The 19477-nt window shown below is 32.8% G+C and overlaps 1 protein-coding gene across 1 annotated transcript; it reads left to right on the top strand.

Moving 5' to 3' along the window:
* Nucleotides 1-3683: 3683 nt before the first annotated feature.
* LOC132739680 (peptidyl-prolyl cis-trans isomerase FKBP4-like) lies at nt 3684-17943 on the top strand. The gene is made up of 10 exons (XM_060727441.1): nt 3684-4068; nt 7022-7186; nt 8019-8117; nt 9654-9760; nt 11144-11290; nt 12280-12363; nt 13618-13732; nt 14203-14324; nt 15047-15229; nt 16022-17943. Exons 1-10 carry the CDS (start codon nt 3810-3812, stop codon nt 16175-16177), a joined length of 1437 nt encoding a protein of 478 aa, XP_060583424.1. The 5' UTR covers nt 3684-3809; the 3' UTR covers nt 16178-17943.
* The last annotated feature ends 1534 nt before the right edge of the window (nt 17944-19477 follow it).

Raw genomic sequence — 19477 nt, 5'->3', positions numbered from 1 at the left:
ATATCAAATATTCAAACATATTCCAAATGAACAATTTTGCTGTTTACATTGTTTTGTAACTTTTGTAGAGGTAGGAGGGTTAATTGTAGGGTGGGTAAAGACGGGGAAAGTAGCAGCCAATCAACGCGCCAAACATCTGTGTTCATGGAGCTTAAACACTTAATTGGTACGCTAAAGAACCGGGAAAAGCTTCTGGAATCGGGACATCTTTCTGTTTCTGTATCTTGCACTATCCTACAAAACCTCCAAAATCTAACATGACGTATACTCTTCTGGTATGGGCAACCTGAGGCGAGTATAAAATATCTCAAATACACATACAAATTATAGATCTTCTTTAAATCCCCCCGGAGGCGTGCACGTCGCAGAGAAGGCACACAACAGGTCAAATTCAAGTTATCTCAAGTACCAGAGATGATTGATTGACATGTCGTGACTAACTCAGGAGGCGAACAGAGGCTATTTTTAGATGATACTTTGGCATATATATATTTGTCGTATCTGACCACCGACAAACAAAGAACGGGCTTGAAATGTCGCCGCTGGATGTGGGTAATTTGACCGGACCCAAAAATGAACAGATATTGTGACCCATGTGGGTTCGTCCCGGTGGCCAGTATAAAAACACCTCGAAAACAACAACAAAAATAAGAGATTTAAAGAAGAAAAAAAGTATTTACTTAGAACTTGTAAACGAGGTACATCTGCCAGGTAAAGATGTCTATATGGGTACAATAACAGAAACATATTATAAAACATAATTACTAACATATACATGTATATGGTATCAGTTAGTTCGAATGTCTGGTGGTTGTCAATCATCACAATTTGTATAGAAGAAGTGAGAGCGTTAAGTCATTGCTCTAGTGTTTGCCAGTTTATATCTATTTACACACTACTTTTGTAATAAATGTGTACATATCTAACAGCTGATCTTCAAACCTGTTCAGTCTTTAAGTTACAATATATGCTAACAACATATAAAGTAGTTCAACTGTTTTCAGTTGTAGGCTATGCCAACTTTTAAATTATTACATATTCTGCATAGGTCTTTACGTGTTACTATACTGTATATACTGCGATATATTTAAGATGTATTCAATACTGTCATGGTTCATAAGAACATGTGACATCAAATACAACATTGTGAACATGTAACAACTGGAAACACCGAAAAATATACATAAACTTAATCTATACATCTTAACTTTTTGAAAAATTACTATTTGAACAGCTCTCTGCTTATTTTGATGATATATTTGACAATTATTTATGTGCTTTTAGGAAAGGCCATGGGTATCAAACAACTCTGTTAAGACTGCTTGAGGACTGGAGATAGGCCCTGGACAACAATGAATATGTGGCAGCAATTTTGATGGACTTATCTAAGGCATTTGATTGTCTGCCACGTGACATTCTTTTAGATAAGTTAAGAGCATATGGCTTATCAGGCCCTGCCACCAACCTCATGCAGTCTTATCTGTCAAACAGGAAACAGCAAATAAAAATAGGCAATATTGTAAGTTCATGGGCTGATATATCCAAAGGTGTCCCTCAAGGATCAATCCTGGGCCCTCTACTGTTTAATATTTTCATAAATGACATATTTTTCTTTATAAAAAAATGTACTTTATATGACTATGCAGATGACAATACCCTTTCGTTTCGTACTAAATATTTTGATGAACTAATATGTACCTTAGAACAAAAAAGTAACGATCTTATAAATTGGTTTCATTTTAATAAAATGCAAGCTAACCCTGATAAATTTCAAGCTATTGCTGTAGGGAAGAAAACTTTCACTAAATCCCCAGCTTTCAAAATTAATAGAAGTGAAATAACATGTGACGAAATTGTAAATCTCCTTGGCATCGACATTGATCAACAATTAAATTTTAATTCTCATATAAGCATTATATGTAAAAAAGCAGCTAATCAGTTAAACATCATCAAAAGAATAGGTCACAATTTAAATCAAACAAATAGGTTAACAGTCTTCCATACTTTTATATTGTCTAATTTTATTTTTTGTCCTATGTCATGGCATTTCTGTTCAGAAAATAATACTAAAAAGATGGAAAACTACAGGAAAGAGCACTTAGATTTGTCTATAATGATTTTAATTCAAGTTATGAAGATATGCTGATAAAAGTTAGTATACCAACTCTAAAAATAAGAAGAATGAGGGCTATAGCCATTGAAACTTTTAAAAAAAGTTCATGATATGTCGCCTGCTGTTCTGTCTGACCTTATTGTCAAGAAAACATCTTGTATAAATTTTAAATATTCAAATATTTTGCAGAACCCGCAAGTAAGAACTACAACTACTGGTAAAAAATCTTTCAGGTATGCTGCACCTCCTTTATGGAATTCTCTACCTGACAATTTTAGAAAATGTTCAGATTTTGCTTAATTTAAAAAGTTTATTTCATCCTGGAATGGTAAACAGTGTAAATGTATTGCTTGCAGCTAACTTCTATTTCTTTATTTACTTCACTGTTGTTTATTTTTCTGGATATGAACATTTTTTGGTCTCATTTATTATTATTATTATTGTTATTTTCATTATTTTTTGTGCTTTAAAGGTGTTTTTGCCTTTCTTCCCTGCATGATTCTTGCTTATGTTAATATTATCATTTAGTTTCTAGATAGGATGTTGCTTTATTTGTGATCCTTTTTTTCTCTTTTTGCTTACCTTTCCAGCATGACTCAAGCTAGCTGTTAAATGAGTTCAACTGTTGACTTACATGTATGATCCCTTCTGTCTTTTTGTATTTGTCTGATAACCAATACTATTGATTATAGTCTTTCATAATTAAATCATATATTATAAAAAAATAACTGTATGTTTTTTAGTATTATTTATTTATTTATTTAACTATTCATTAAATTTTTAATTGTTTTATTGGTTTATTCAGAGACATAGATTATCTATGTCTCTGGTTTATTATTTAACTTTAAGTTAATTTTTTTTAGATACTAGACATTGTAAGCATATCTAAATATACAAGCTAGTGATGTAAAATTTTGGTAAACTATCATTTTTTAGTTTTTAGCATCTGATTCATTTTTATAAAAATATCTAAAAAGGACTATTTTATGTATACATCATGTCTAATCAATTTTTATTGTAGCTGTTTTATCTTTGTTGATCATATACATAATGATATATACTGTTGATCTTATATTTAATGTTATATACAGTCGGTTATAAAAGCTCCTAGGGCTTATGTTGTACTGTTGAAAACTTGCCGACTTGATATAAAACTTATCTTATCTTATCTTATCTTTTCTTATAAAACAGGAGAATGAGGGACAATTGTATTTAACCCGTTAATTAAAATAAAGATATAACTAGATTCTTAATAATAACCGAAATATATGCTTCATTTACAAATTCTAGGAGAATCATGATACTTTTTTCAATGCATTAGGATATGATACCTATATAATAGAAATAAACATCAAAAACAGTTGAGGTCTGGATTACCTGCCCTTTGTCTACAATAGAAGCTGGGAACCAGACTAAAACAGTTGTTACTTGTATACTAGTCTGGAGTTCCTTCCCCTTTCGCTACGCAATTTGTTAGATGCCGGGAACCAGAATACTTGTATACATTAATTAGCTCTTTCTGTCTCATTGTTTCCTTTAGGTTAAATTGTGAATCATGAAAGCGCTTGCATGTTTCACACAAACGCTTAACGAAACACGAAAACGAAAGTTGACAAATCGGGAAGTTTGACTAATTTTTTTTTTCAACATGTAAATTCCAGATAAATTTTTAAAAAAGAAAGTTCGGTGCAACAAAATGTCGCGACTATTTGACTTAGACCCTCCCGTAGCGGGAATGAACATGAATATCGATGAAGACAAAGATTTGTCTCCGTTTGATGACGGTGGAATAAGAAAGGTTTTGAAACATCATGGACACGGTGATGATTATCCCAATGCAGGCGACACTGTAACTCTACGATATGTTGCCTATGTCGGAGAAGATATGGCTGATGAATATATTTTTGATTCGTCTGAACGCGATGGAAAGGATTTTGTATATGAAGTTTGTAGAGGTAATTTTTGGGGTATTCAATAATTCATCAGTCATTGGCTAGCTGTACGTGCCCTAGTCAAAATAATTATACTGACGTGCCAAAAATAGATTCTGAGACATTTTCGTTCGGTTAAACATTGTAGAGTCAATACTCACTGTTGAGGCTAGTCGTACGGAATTTTTATGCCACCAGAGCATCTGCGATGGCAAATATATATTGCGATTCATTTGTGTGTGTGTTTTATATAGGATGGCCCCCTATGATACCATTGTACTTATTATTTCCAGCATATTGTACAAGTAAAAAGAACTTATACTTACCTTTTTATTAAATTGTGTTTAGCTGTCGCAACTTGACTTTAAAATACACATAAAATACATCTACATCTACATTGTATGTCGGCGCAATCACACTTGATTATAACGCAACGGGTGGTGCTAGGTCAAGTAAAAGAAATATACAAGAAATGATAGAAAGTTAGAAGAGGTTGGATAGGTCAAAAGGAAGAGATATAGACAAAAGGTCTGGCCAGCTACATTTTGCCTCTTCAACCGAAACCTCTCCGGTTACGGTGGCTGCGGCCGACACAGCCTTGGATATCACTAGTGGGTACTTGTAGCTGGGCCCCTATGCGGATTAGAATGTGAGGGCTGATAGCCTCTGCTTGAAGGATACCAAGTCAGGGGCTTCTGCAACGGAGGCAGGTAGGCTGTTCCACGTTGTGGCTGTACGATAAACTCAATGTCTGCATGTATCGTCAGTCAGGCATGTTTTGAATAGGAGCTTAAACAGAGAGCACTATGAAACCATGGTATGTTAATTGATGGCCCTTTTTAGCTTCAGTATATTTTTTTTCAACAGAATATGACATCAATACAGTTTCAGCAGACGACCTTCACTTGTCAAAATATGAAATTATCAGTTTAATTGGTAAATATGGGGTAAAAAAAAGAAGTATTTTTAACACACATGGGCATCTTTGGATTTTCCTATCATCAATGATTGACAGAAATTTATTTGAAATGAAAATATTTCTATCAATTTCTATCCCAATTCAAAAAAGCAGCACTTCCACTTTCATTTTAATGGTGGAAACAGTATTTGATTTGATTTCTGTGTGTAAAGAACAACATTATCTGATTACACCGGAAGGACACTGAACCCATGGGGAGAACTATAGATTATATATTGAACTTAAAAAATCTTCTTTCTTCTTGGATTGACAAAGGCTAGAGGTTAGATATTTGTCATGAAACATTGGGTAGTGGACCTCTACCAAGGTTGTTCAAATTATAGCCCTGGGGTCTAAATTGGCCTAGCCCCTGGGTCATTGATTTTCATTTTGTACATATAGTAAAAACTTAAAAAATCTTGTGTAGAAGGAAAAAACTTACATTGGAATTTCTGATACATGTTCTTAAAAAAATGTCTTCCTGTTTATTCACTGATGAAGAACATACTAGTTCGAAATCGATATGAATAAAAAATAATTGAATGTACGCGTGTGGTTGGTCTTATTGGAATCATATGATACATGTTCTGCAATTTTTATGTAAATTATTCAATAGCTGGGAGTAAGTCTAAAGGTCACGATTTTCAGAGATATTTATGAAATGATTCAGATCAGGAACTCTGGCAAGACATTTGTGAGATTTTTAGTAGAGATATTAAATGAATCAATTTGAGCACATTATATGGACATTATGATTCACACCATGTATTTTATAATGACTATGTTTTTAGAAATTGGCAATGCTTAATTGAAAAGATGGTATTTAAGAAAAAGTTACTGTTCTTGCATTTCAAAGTTTAATACAGTTATGTTATACAGTGAATACCTATTTTTTGTCAATAAAAATACTTTTATTTTTGACTATGGCCTTTGCATCTTAACATTAGACACATGTGCACATGTGTCTAATGATTTGACATGCTGAAATATGACCTTGACCCCCAAATTCACTAGACACTACTGCATTATTGCAAAGTTTTATTGTATAGTAACAAGAAAAATCTACTTCTGTTATATTAATATGGTGGCATAGCATTTTTTCACAAATGCATTCATGTTTTCAATTATAAATAATTGCACTGATGAAGTCAGTAACTTGCAGGTCTTATTTCATTTTTACAAAGAATTATTTTTACAGATGATGTTTGCCATTTATATTATACGATATCTGATAGATCTATCCGGAATAAGTTCACCTTTAATTAAAGAGTTTTCATGAGCTGATGGAAATGCTGTGTTATTTACAAGTAATAATTAAAAAAATGATTTGCCATAATCTAACCCCTGGAAAATTTTGACTCACAAACTTTCATGTCAAATAAAGTCTATGATTGACCCGACAGCGTTCAAGATTATGTAGTTGTGAGAAACAGGTGAGCTGCATCTTTTAATGGTGAACAAACAACCAGTTTGAAATTTCCAATGCCCGCTAAAAGTAATTGAGATGAAATTTTTATTACAAATTTTATCTTTGTATTTCCACATGGATTTTAATTATTAGTTTTTATTATAAGTCAACAAATCACCTTTCATAATTTTGCACACACAAAAGCACATGGCATTGTTTTTGTAATTGAATAACTGCCCACTCATATTTAAATGAACCCAAGATTAATCTCATACTCAAACAATGTGGCAAGAATTGGTAGCGAAACGATGAATATTTTCACCTATCTTGATCTTTGAAAGACCTTTACTAAAGGAAAGTTTACCAGTACAGGTCTCTGTCAGTGTTTTTGCAGTAAGTAATAAAATAAGAAAAAGTCAGGTTGAGCCTCTGCTTGTTGTGGCTCATGTTTTAAAGAAGAAGCTGTGTGTAGGGGGTATTTATCAAATTCATCGATAATTCTACTTTAATCAGAAGGACAGTTTTCTTAGATTCACTTTAATATATTTAGTTTGAAATTAAAAGCAATGATTATTTATATTTGTCAGTTTTCATTCTTTAAAACATTTTAGGTAAGGTTGTGCGAGGTTTTGAGCTAGCTGTGATGTCAATGAAGCAAGGGGAGAGAGCTATTATTTACCTACAACCAGAGTATGCATTTGGTAGAGCTGGTGCCCCACCGAGGATTCCAAGAGATACGCCTGTAACCTTTGATACAACAATTATCAAAATCGAATGTAAGTTGAAGTTAAATTTTCAATTACCCTGGCATCCTATATAGCACTCAAGTTGGAGTCCAAGGTCTCAAAGGAGTATATAAATAGGGTTGATCCGTTGTGACATATAATGTTGATCTCAAAATTAGATTGTTGATTGGTAAAATTCTTTGTTTCTAACAGTGAACCCAACCTACATAATTTACATAATAAAATACTGTTTTATTATAGTTCAAACAATGAAAATCATTGGAACAAAAAATTCTAAATGACTTGTATAATTTGTATAGAATGAGCAATCAAATTTACAAAAGAGTGGATTATACCAAGCTGTGCATTCTTAAGGCATTTGAACATTTTAATGAGGTTACCATATTATAAAAAGGTTAGCATATTATAAAAGAGCTCAGAGCATTTTGGATGGTAGTGTTATTCTAATTGGGACTATATCTTATAGTTTTAGCCTCACTTTGTGTTTACAATTGCTGTACCCTTTATGAATTGGTCTGCATGAGAAGAAATATGTTGAACCTTGAAATTAAAAAAAAAGGTTTTATATGTATGCAGAAAGATCATGTGATGGTGGTTTTACTTATTTTACCATGTTATATTAATCACTAGCTTCTTACATTAGCCAATGTAACCAGGCCATTTATACATGTACATGACCATTTGACCTGTTAGAAGTCTTCACAGCAAATTTATAATACTGCATTGAAAATAAAAATTAATGAAAAAAATAAATTTGCAGCAGCCATTTGTATTGTAAATGTAATCAGCATTGCAAATGTGCAGTATTAAAATGACAAATTAATTATCATGAAATGATTATTTTGTTATCCTATGTTTATAGGTGAGGATTTAAGTCTTCAGAAAGACAAGTCCATATTGAAAAAAGTGTTGAAGAAAGGGAAAGGCTGGTCTCAACCTAACGAAGGTTGTATGTTGGATGGTAAGAATAAGAGAATTTTTTCTGTCCATTTGTGTATTATGTCCCCCTCCCTCCAACTTTAAGCAAATGATAAGTTAGTACTAAAAACTGTTTATTTGTCCATCTAGCCATCAACAAATAGTTTTCTAGATTTTTTCCATGCAAACTACATAAAACCCTGTCCTCTGGAATATATTTGGCATGAAGTTTAGGTCTCTGTCCACCTTTGCATCCTGAAATAGTCCTGAGACCATCTTTCCGTCCTGAAATAGTCTTCAGCCCATCATTCTGTCCTGAAATAATACTCATTTCATCTTTCTGTCCTAAAGTAGTCCCAAGTTCATCATTCTGTTCTGAAATAGTCTCAAGTGCATCTTTCTGTAATGAAAAAGTCCCCAGTCCATCATTCTGTCCTGAAATAGTCCCGAGTCTGTCCATCATCAGTCTGTCCTGAAATAGTCCCCAGTCTGTCCATCAGTCTGTCCTGAAATAGTCCCCAGTCTGTCCATCAGTCTGTCCTGATATTGTTCTCAGTCCATGATCTTTCTATCCTGAAATAATAGTCCATCTTTAGATCCTGAAATACTCCTTAGTCCATCATTCTGTCCTGAAATTGTCCTCAGTCTGTCTTTATTGTCCTGAAATAATGGATGTTGCAGTCAATAGTTTAAAGTTTGGTCTGTCTTCAAGGTTGCGCAGGAATCTGACCTAGGCTTGGTTTTATACTGATTACACAGGTAATTCTTTAGTGCTGCTAGCCCTCAGTAGGTATATCATGTAACATATGCTGATGTTACAATAATAATTAACTGAATTAATGGATGGCAGGCAATTTATCTATGCTCTTCCTTAGGCAAACATTCAATCTGTTTTTGTAGTAGATCATGTGAGAAAATGAAAAAAACCATCTGTTACCCGTATAATTATTGTAAAAGATATTTTTACACATATACTGTTTAACAGGTTATTCACAAAATTACGGTTATTTTCGTCATATAAGCAATGGTAAAAAAATGACATAAATTAAAACATTGAAAATTAAGATGAAACACTTTAATACCATCTTAAAACCATGGCATTATAGTGTATAAAGCTTTAAATCTGATGCAAAAATTATTGTTTGGATTTTATAAAAAATGAATACTTTCAAAATGTTTGTATGAAATAAAAATGGCAATAAATTGCTTTAAAGCGAGTGGCACATGCACAAAGTCATTGCTAAATGGATAAAAGCCTACATAAAATAGCAAAATAATATTTTGTTCCGGAACAGTTTATTCTGTTTATACGTACATTATTCATGTATTAAATGACATTCTACATGTATGTTACAACTTTACAGCCATGTTACTGGAATCAACCATATCATAATGGAACCAATATAATTTTACTGTTGATAAATTGTATAAAAATATGTCATAAGATATAGATTGATACCCTTTGATATATTTTACATCATTACTATGACTCATGAAATATTAAGCTTCATACCACTTGATGAAAATAAACCCTGAATTTATAGGAAAACTTGAATATCTTCTGTTTATGTATTTTCAGTGCATATTACAGCTAGTTATGATAATAAGGTATACCAGGATGCTGACATCAAATTCCCTTTTGGAGAAGGACCTTCTAAAGAATATCATATTCCAAGATTTGTAGAGGTATTTGTTAATGCTTTAAAGGGTGGCAGTGGGTGAGTGGTTAAGAACATTGACTTCGAACCACTTGCCAATTACTGCTAGGGGTTCAAATCCTGACTTTGGATTCTTTGTGCCTGAAAAATTGCACAGAGCTTTTCCTGTACCAGTAAAGTTGGAAAGTCCCCATATGACTTCTATTGTATTGGTCAAGATAAAACCTGACCAAAAAAAAAATAGTATACACTTCATCTGCCTGAACAAAAATTGAGTAGCTTTGGCACCAGTGTAGAGCAAGACAAGCCTGTACAATCTAACTAGGATCTTTACTGCTAATAGTTGAATTTTTTGTAATTTGATGTTTTTATACCCCCACAAACAAAGTTTAGGGGGGTATATAGGAGTTAGCTTGTTTGTTGGTGGGTCAGTCCGTCTGTTCGTCCACATGGTTTCTGAACGATAACTAGAGTTTGGAATGAGGTTTTGTAATCAAACTTGGTATATAGCAACCTTATGTGCAGACCCTGGTTGGTATTACATTTGGACCCCCTGTGGTCAAGGTCACTGTAACTAAAAATAGAAAATGTTTTCCGGACAATAACTAGAGTTAGGAGAGAGATATTGAAATCAAACTTGGTGTATAGCAAGCTAATATGAAGACCCCGGCTGGTATTGCATTTGGACCCCCTGGGGTCAAAGTCACCATTACTAAAAAATAGAAAATGGTTTCTGGACAATAACAAGAGTTAGGAATGCGATATTGTAATCAAATTTGGTGTATAGCAAGCTTATAAAGACCCCGGCTGGTGTTGCATTTGGACCCCCTTGGGTCAAGGTAAAGGTCACCATTACTAAAATAGAAAAATGGTTTCCAGACAATAATGTGAGTTAGGAATGAGAAATTGAAATCAAACTTGGTGTAAAGCAAGCTTATATAAAGACCCTGGCTGGTATTGCATTTGGAGCCCCTGGGGTCAAGGACAAGGTCACCATTACTAAAAATAGAAAAATGGTTTCCAGACAATAAGTAGACTTAAGAATGAGATATTGTAATCAAACTTGGTGTATAGCAAGCTTATATGAAAAGCCCCGTTTGGATTGCAATGAATTGAAATAATTTTTTACACAGTTCATAGTTCATTTACTATAGGTTTTGTTCAAATTTTTCTTCAGACCACATATTTTTCAAAAAGTTAAAGTTGCTGGTGGGGGGTATTAATCACCTTCAGTGATAGGTCTAGTTTTAAGTTTGTAACTCTTAAGGTAAGCAAAAATCATCTTTCATGTTTCAGGGCCATTATGACCTTAACAAAAAAATTACTGAAGAAGAAAGTTTTAAAAGTGCTCCGTATTAAAGAATATATATTTAAAAGACAGTATTGCTATTGTTATTTTTTTTCTCTTCAGGAGTTTATAGATCAGTGGAAGGTAGGGGAGAAATCTCGTTTGTTTGTGGAAGCCAAACAAGCCTTTGGCGAACAAGGATATCCCGATTTAGGGGTTCCTCCAAATAAGGATGTTACATACATTATTGAAATGAGAAATTTTGAAAGAGTAAGTAAATATGATACTTATTGTGAAACTGTTTAAAGTTGACCATAAGTAAATTATATCCTTTAGTATTAACAATTCATAATAATTGTGATAAAATCATTGATAACATATTACCTTATGAAAGTAAATGTCGCTGTTCAAAGCAGAGTTAGTTATTTATGCTCTTATTCCTGAAAGTATTTACTTTTACAACAAACATGACATTTTACAGTGTTGAGGCTATAGATATAAATAGAAAAAGTAAGATGCATGCAGATAAGGCCTTACTAAACCAATGCTTGGCATACTGTAATCAATCTACATGATTGTATCTGGTACTTGTATAGAAAACGTGTTTAATTTTTTTTTACAAATTTAATGGGATGCAAAGGGAAATCATTTTATAAACATTTTTGAATTAATTGTTTAATAAATGAACTAAATCTGCCTCTATTTGTACCAGTTTAGTGGCAGAAATAGGGTTCTTTTATCTGATAAACTTGTAGTTTCTCTTCTTACGCCTGCTGTGTAAGGTGCATATGACCATGCCGAAAGTGTAAGGTATGGTCAAAGAGTCTGATAGTGAAATTTTATGTTTAATGAAATAATTTTCTGAGAGTTTTAATAGCTTAAGAAGAACCTGTCATTCAAGCCTGTATATGATGAAGTCAGATTTGTCATTAGTGAGTCAAAAAGTAAAAAGAATTCTTCTGTGTGCAGCTGCATCTTCATTTCTCATTGAATTTCAACCATATCTTTTCAGAAATCTTTTTGGGGCATATTATTGCAGGGCTTTATTATTTGACCAAAAATAACCTCAATGCATCATTATTTCAGGGGCATATTATTGCAGGACTTTATCTTTTTACAAAATATAACTTCAATGTATCATTATTTCAGGGGCATGTTATTGCAGGGCTTTATCATTTTACAAAAAATAACTTCAATGTATCGTTATTTCAGGGGCATATTATTGTTAATAAAAAAACCTCTATGTATCATAATTTCAGGTAAAAGATATATGGGAGATGAACAATGACCAAAAGTTAAAGCAGTGTATGATGTTTAAAGAGAAGGGAAACATGTATTTTGGGGTAATTTTTACATATTTTTAGCTCGACTTTTCTATGAAAAGGGGAGCTATCCTACTCGCCCCGGCGTCGGCGTCGGCGTCGGCGTTGGCGTCACACCTTGGTTAAGTTTTTCGTACCACCCCACTTTATTTCAGAAGTATTACAAGTATGGCTTTGAAACTTACCATACTTGTTCACCATCATAACCTCCATCTACAGACAAGAGTACATAACTCTGTCAAGGTTTTTGACAGAATTATGGCCCTTTTTTGACTTAGAAAGTGTATTGAGCTTGGTTAAGTTTTTTGTACCACCTCACTTTATTTCAAAACCATTGGAGGTATTGCTTTGAAACTGACCATACTTGTTTACCATCACGACCTTCATCAACAGACAAGAGGACATAACTCTGTCAAGGTTTTTGACAGAATTATGCCCCTTTTTGACTTAGAAAATACATTGAATATGGGTAAAATCCACTTATTGCCTTAACCCTTTGAGATATTGCTTTGAAACTTTTAATGCTATTTCACATCATTACCCCCATCTGTACGCAAGAGAAGGTAACTCTGTCAAGGATTTGTTTTAAAAATTAAGGCCTTTTATCGACTTAGAATCTTGGTTAAGTTTTTAGTACCAGTCCACTTTTTGACTGAACTGTTTGAGATATTAATTTGAAAGTTGGAATACTTGTTTACAATCATGATTCCCAAACATGTCCAGGAGAAGGTAATTCTGTCAAAGATTTTATTTGAATTATGGCCCTTAACTGTCAATGTTTTGTATTATAGGCAAGCACTAAAAAACTTAAAAAATCTAAAAAAATTCATTCCTATCCACTTGTTCACTTTACCATAAATTATGTCATAATAAAATAATTCTTCACTAAATATCTTAATGCTCATGGCCATTGTTCACTTTAAAAATACAGAGATTCTTGTATTGCCTTTTACTGCAAAAACTTTTTTTATTGGCAAGCAATAAAAAAGTCGAGCGCGCTGTCTTACGGACAGCTCTTGTTGCTAAATAATTATAGGTATAATTATAGATATTCAAAAACAATATATGTAGTTGAATATAATTGCTGAGAACTCTTTCAAAAAAAAGGACTTTCTGCCAATCAGGAGTGTTTTGGGGGGTTTATTTTAACCAACCCTGTATAAATAAGAATTAAAAATATTTTTTCCAATCTTACCGAAATGAGAAATAAAAGTAACACAGCAATTATTCAAATTGTTGGCTGTTGTTATTTGACAATAAAGTTTTGCATTGCAGAGGGAAGAATGGAAGCTGGCTCTGAAATTCTATGATAAAATGTTGGATTTTGTACAATATGATATATGTATGAAAGGGGAGGAAGAGACCAGGAGACATGAAGTCATGGTTTGTGGTGAGTTTTATAAACAATGACTTATCTTTATTAAATCACTGTGGTACTGTTAAAATGAATGGGTCTATAACCGTACAGACATAGAATTAAATCTTAATGGGCTTGTATACTTAAATCAATTGTCTAACTTTCTTTTCATATTTTTAAACAACCATAAAGACATATCACGGCTGTTAACAGTTTTATTCATTTCTGAGGCATAATGTGCCTTTAAGAAAAAGTTTAGCAAATGTAGAAAATTTCACTATGTCCAATGTCCTATGTCCAGAGATATATAACAAGGTAGAATATGATAGATATAGAGACTAGCTTAATTATGTGTGACCCACCATTCAACCCCACCCCCTTCCCTTTCGTAAGCAAAACAAACCGCATAAACAAAACAGAAATTTCCGAATTATATTTTCATTTACCAATATTTGGAAAATATGTTAAATTCTTAATTAACAAATGACTGTTTGTTATTTTAGCATTCCTGAATAAAGCTTTGGTTCTCCTAAAACTAGAAAGATACATGGATGCTCGGCATAGCTGCGATAAAGTCATAGAATTTAACAAGAAATGTGTGAAGGCACTATACAGAAGAGGATTGGTTAGTTTACAGATTTATTTACTAATATCTAACCTGCCAGATGATGCTCTATAGAGGTTTAAGTAATGGGAAAGAGCATCAAAACACAAGGCTATCTGGTTTGTACGAGAGGGCATAGCCCCCGATTCTAACACGACCCGCATTTTTCCCTATTGAACATAGAAGAACCGAAAGTGTGTGTTATTATGCAATAGAGTCACTGTTTGACGTTCTATATTTAGACATGTGACGTAATCATTATACATGTGACGTAACCACTATAAAATCCGACGCGCTGACAATAAGTACGGAAACAAATCAGGCGCAATTTTGCATAATAGCAGGTACGGCAGCATTTATTTGTTTATGTCGTGTTAGAATCGAAATAATATATCCAAATCGGTGATTTTATCACTGGATAACATCACTGTTTGTCGTTCGGATGCGCATCATTATATCACTCGGGCTACGCCCTCGTGATATAATTCCTCGCATCCGAACTCCAAACAGTGATGTTATTGAGCGGTAAAATCACAGTTTGGGATATATTATTTCTTAAATATAAATCAGATTGCAGAGTGTTTTGATGTTCTTTCTCTTTTGTATCATAGTTTAAAAATAATAACATGTTTCCTGTCATCACAACAGTAAACCCCAGAAAAAAAAGTAACAGGTGTAAGAGCATCTTTAAATGTGCTACATTACCTCTATAATACTAAATAATTTTTTTTCTTTTTTGGTAGACATTCTTTTACACAAAGGATTGGCGTGAGGCGAAGGCTGACTTTGAAAAGGTTATTGAACTTGATCCAAAGAATAAATCAGCAAGGAACCACATCAGTATCTGTAATCGTAGAATCAAAGAGTCGGCAGGAGATGAGAAAAAATTGTACCAGTCTATGATGTCTGGTGTTGGTAAAATGGGGGTAAGCAGTCTGTTTAAAATACAGGGTTATCCATATACTTGAAAAAAGTTACAAGATTTCCTGTAGGTGAAATTTTTTAAAGCATTAAGGATAACAAATCCTTACAAAAATTTATGGGAATTAGCTTTTCATCACTTTTTTCTTTTTCTAGAAAATACACCTGCTGCATAAGACATTTATTAAAAACGTATGCTGTTAAAAGATTCCATTCTCAGAGACTTAGGAATGAAACATCTAATAACTAAAACCAGTACCCATGTTATTGGCATCTTGTAAGATTTAGATTATTAACATCTTTAAAGATGCATTATTACGTGTATATATGTATAAAATAATATGAAAAATAATATTGCTTGATTATTGGCTACAACTTTGAATTTGATACATTTGCTACAGTTTCTAATTTGCATTAAAATGTCAATTACAGTTATGTTTCTTTTTTTAACACACACATATTTTACTTTCTTATTTTGCATATCTTGGCTACTTACTTGGAAGAAAAAATCATTTCTAAGGGGCAGATAATTCTGAAAGACATCATTGCTTATTTTTTCCCTTTTTGACATAAAATATTTGCCATTTTCTCAAAAACTGTCAAAGGTATTCTTTTCAAATTTGAAATATTTGTTCACTATCAAGGACAGGTAAGTCCGCTAAGCATGTTTTTAGAATAATGCCTCATTTTCTATGTTTTGTTCATTGACTATCCAGCACTGAGAAAAACTGGAGTTCACTTTCCACAGACAGGTCTTGTTTTCCTATCGTAGTAAATATGTTTTATATTTGTTACAGGGAAATGACCCACACATGTACGGAAGTGGAATGAATGACATAGGTGACTGGGACAATAATATGGCACAAGGAATGATGACATTGGAAGAGGAGCGAGAGGCTTTTGGTGAGACAATGCCTCCAAGGGGAGGTAATAATCACGGACAAGAACACTGACACTTATGTGATTCATCATACCTGAAATAAAGACGCAAGCCAATTCATTCAGAATCATCATTGTGGCAATATTAACAATGAAATACAGTGCTTGGCACTGAAATTAAGAAATTATTTACTTCTACCCAAAATTCTTTCTTTTTACATTACAAAATTAGAGTGAAGGAAAAGTGAACTTCAAATTTTTGAAGCTTCCTATTTTCTGAAATTTTCTGGTCATAGTTCAGTGTTGAACAATATAAAGTACTCATTTCTGCAAGTATTATTTAATGTTTCAAGCATCATGATTTAAAAGTTTTAAACCTTAACCTGCTGGGACAGAAAGTGATCAGCCTTTGATACTGTGGACCAACTTCAAAGCAGGGCAAATCTATTGCACAAATTCAACAGATTAAAGGTTTAAAAAAGAGAGGACCCAGTCAGACTGGCTCTGGCAAATTTAATTTTTGGTTGAAATCCTTATATATTGTACATATTATATTTACATGATTAAAGGTTGTATATTTGCTTATGAATTTTATGTATTATCATTCATCATCTAAAAGCATGTATATTTTAATTTGACTGGTATAATCCATATGTATGCTTGCTGCTTTTTTCTCTACTGCAAGATTTAGTATATACAGAGTTGTAATATTATTTGAATTTTGTACGAAGCTATAAGCTTATATACAGTCTCTGGAATCTTATGAAGACCATTGTGTGTTTATTTTACATACAAACAGCTCTTTTTGTCTGTGTAATGTTTAATCTGGTAACAGGAGGCATTTTTATTAAATTACATGTATAGAGTTAAAGTCCAAATCTGGTGTCTTAATTTTATTTTGTTGTGAAACTTTTTTCAGAAATACTCAAATGAAGATACAAATAAATAGAACTTTTTGAGTCATACATCATTTCCTCAAAAATGTAATGTTCATTGTCATTGTTGTGCAGATTTCATTGGTGTAATTTTGACATTTTCCATTTGAGATCATTTGTAACACATTTACATTTATATTATCCTGGTATAAGAGCCTAATGATGGGAAATGTGTCACCTTTTTGAAAAATATTAACATTTTTATTTGATGTATGTATGTATTAAAGGAGCTCCACAGAGATCCAAAATACATAAAAACACAAAGTTTAAAAAAAACTCAAGTACAATGTACATCAATTTAAAAAGCACTTGAAACTAAAAATTATAGAAGAAATAATAAAGAAATATACTCAGAATTGAACTAAAAATTAATAATAAGTGTGACTTATAGCCCGATATGAGTTGTTACCTTTTTGATTTTTGGTTGTTTTGTGCAACAAAAATTATTATTCTGGAAAAAAAAGACAGAGTGAGCACATGATCTGAAATTTTGTACACAAGTTATTGGTAAAGATTTTATCAAATGGTATACAAAACTTGAAAAAGTAGTCTCATCATGTTAAAAAAACCTCCGTGGAGTTCCTTTAAATTAGAATGACATTTTCTTCGCTATAACTCTTTTCAGATAATCATCATAATGATCATAAGAATCTGGAATTGGGAAACAATATAAAGTAGCTACATTATAACTTTGAAAAGTTTAACAAATATTATGCCGAAGTTGTTAAATCTCCCTCAGATGCTGTGGGAATTATTTTTATATGTGAACATGTGATGTTTACTTTCATATAATCAGTATCATCTTAATTATATCATCATCATGTACATCAGAAATTCATGTTGTCTGCCATTTGTGTGTGTCATCCTTATTTTCAAGTTTTTTGCAATAAAATTGGAATTAACAATTTCTGTGTTGTATTGTGTCTGGAAATAGTTGTATATAAGTTCATGTTATTCTTGCAAGCCGAATACTGATGCTGAATTATAGAAAATACATATTTCCTAGTTGGAATACTACATATCATATATCTATGCTCTGGGCAATTTTAAGTTTTCCACAACATTAAAAAGTGTTGGTTTTTTTTACAAGTCTTAATAGACTAAGTGACCACTAATGTGGGATCAACTTTGACTGTAGGGTGCTATTTATATTTCTTGTAAGAAGCCAAATATCTATGCCCTGGGCTTTGTAGTTTCGGACAAGATTTTCTTAGAAATGTTGACCATACTTTGATGCAAACTAAGTGGTCATCAGGGCAGAGAGATATTTTTGACCCCAGAGCATGAGTTGTATAGTTTGTTGTAGTTCACAAGCCAAAGCTACATGTAAATTATCTTATCTCTGAGCATTGCTGATTCATATATGAAAACTTAAATTAGTTTCCCTATAAAAGTCAATATAAATGACATCCTGTTCGTAAATTTATGTGACAAATTTTGCAAACTTTGAATATAGACCGTACATTTATCTTTAATTGATAGGTTACCTAGTCTACATGGTCTAGTCAGAGTCAGTACTCTGGGTGGGGTCAGGGCTTACCCCTTTGAGGTGATTGTACCATCCATATGTTTTGCAGGAAACTTTATGCTTATGCTTTATGGCATTTAATAAAATTAATCATGGCATTTTTAAAAAAAAAAATAGACCTATCACTGAAGGTGAATAATACCCCCACCAGCAACTTTGACTTTTTGAAAAAAAAGTAGTCTGAAGAAAAATTTGAACGCAAACTATCAACTGTGTACAAAGAAATATTTCAATTAATTGTAATCGCAACTGCGGTCTTGAAATAAGCTTGCTATACACCAAGTTTGATTACAATATCTCATTCCTAACTCTAGTTATTGTCCGGAAACAATTTTTCTATTTTTAGTAACACTTTAACGGTGACCTTGACCCTAGGGGGTCGAAATGCAATACCAACCCAGGTCTTAATATAAGCTTCCTATACACCAAATTAGATTACAATATCTCATTCCTAACTCTAGTTATTGTCCAAAAACTATTTTTTATATTTTTGCGTAACGGTGACCTTGACCCCAGGGTGCCAAAATGCAATACCAACCAAGGTCTTCATATAAGCTTGTTATACGCCAAGTTTCATAACAATATCTTATTCCTAACTCTAGTTATTGTCCGGAAACCATATTTCTATTTTTAGTAACGGTGACCTTGACCTTAACCCCAGGGGGTCCAAATGCAATACCAACCTAGGTCTTCATATAAGCTCGCTATTCACCAAGTGTGATTACAGTATCTCATTCCTAAGTCAAGTTATTGTCCGGAAACCATTTTTCTATTTTTAGTAACGGTGACCTTGACCTTGACCCCAGGGGGCCCAAATGCAATACCAACCCAGGTCTTTATATAAGCTTGCTATTGGCCAAGTTTGATAACAATATCTCATTCCTAACTCTAGTTATTGTCTGGAAACCATT

This window comes from Ruditapes philippinarum, unplaced genomic scaffold, assembly GCF_026571515.1.
Source record: "Ruditapes philippinarum isolate M1 unplaced genomic scaffold, ASM2657151v2 ctg234_1_1_1_1, whole genome shotgun sequence".
In the NCBI taxonomy this organism is placed as follows: Eukaryota; Metazoa; Mollusca; class Bivalvia; order Venerida; family Veneridae; genus Ruditapes; species Ruditapes philippinarum.
The sequence above is the reverse complement of the archived record's forward strand: the minus strand, read 5'-3'. Positions and strand labels throughout refer to the sequence as shown.

Excerpts from the sequence above, each read along its gene's own strand:
- LOC132739680 (XM_060727441.1), top strand. The coding sequence starts at position 3,810 with ATGTCGCGACTATTTGACTTAGACCCTCCCGTAGCGGGAATGAACATG. Across the intron at positions 11,291-12,279 it reads AAATGAGAAATTTTGAAAGA|GTAAAAGATATATGGGAGAT; the intron begins GTAAGTAAATAT and ends TCATAATTTCAG. Across the intron at positions 14,325-15,046 it reads CACTATACAGAAGAGGATTG|ACATTCTTTTACACAAAGGA; the intron begins GTTAGTTTACAG and ends CTTTTTTGGTAG.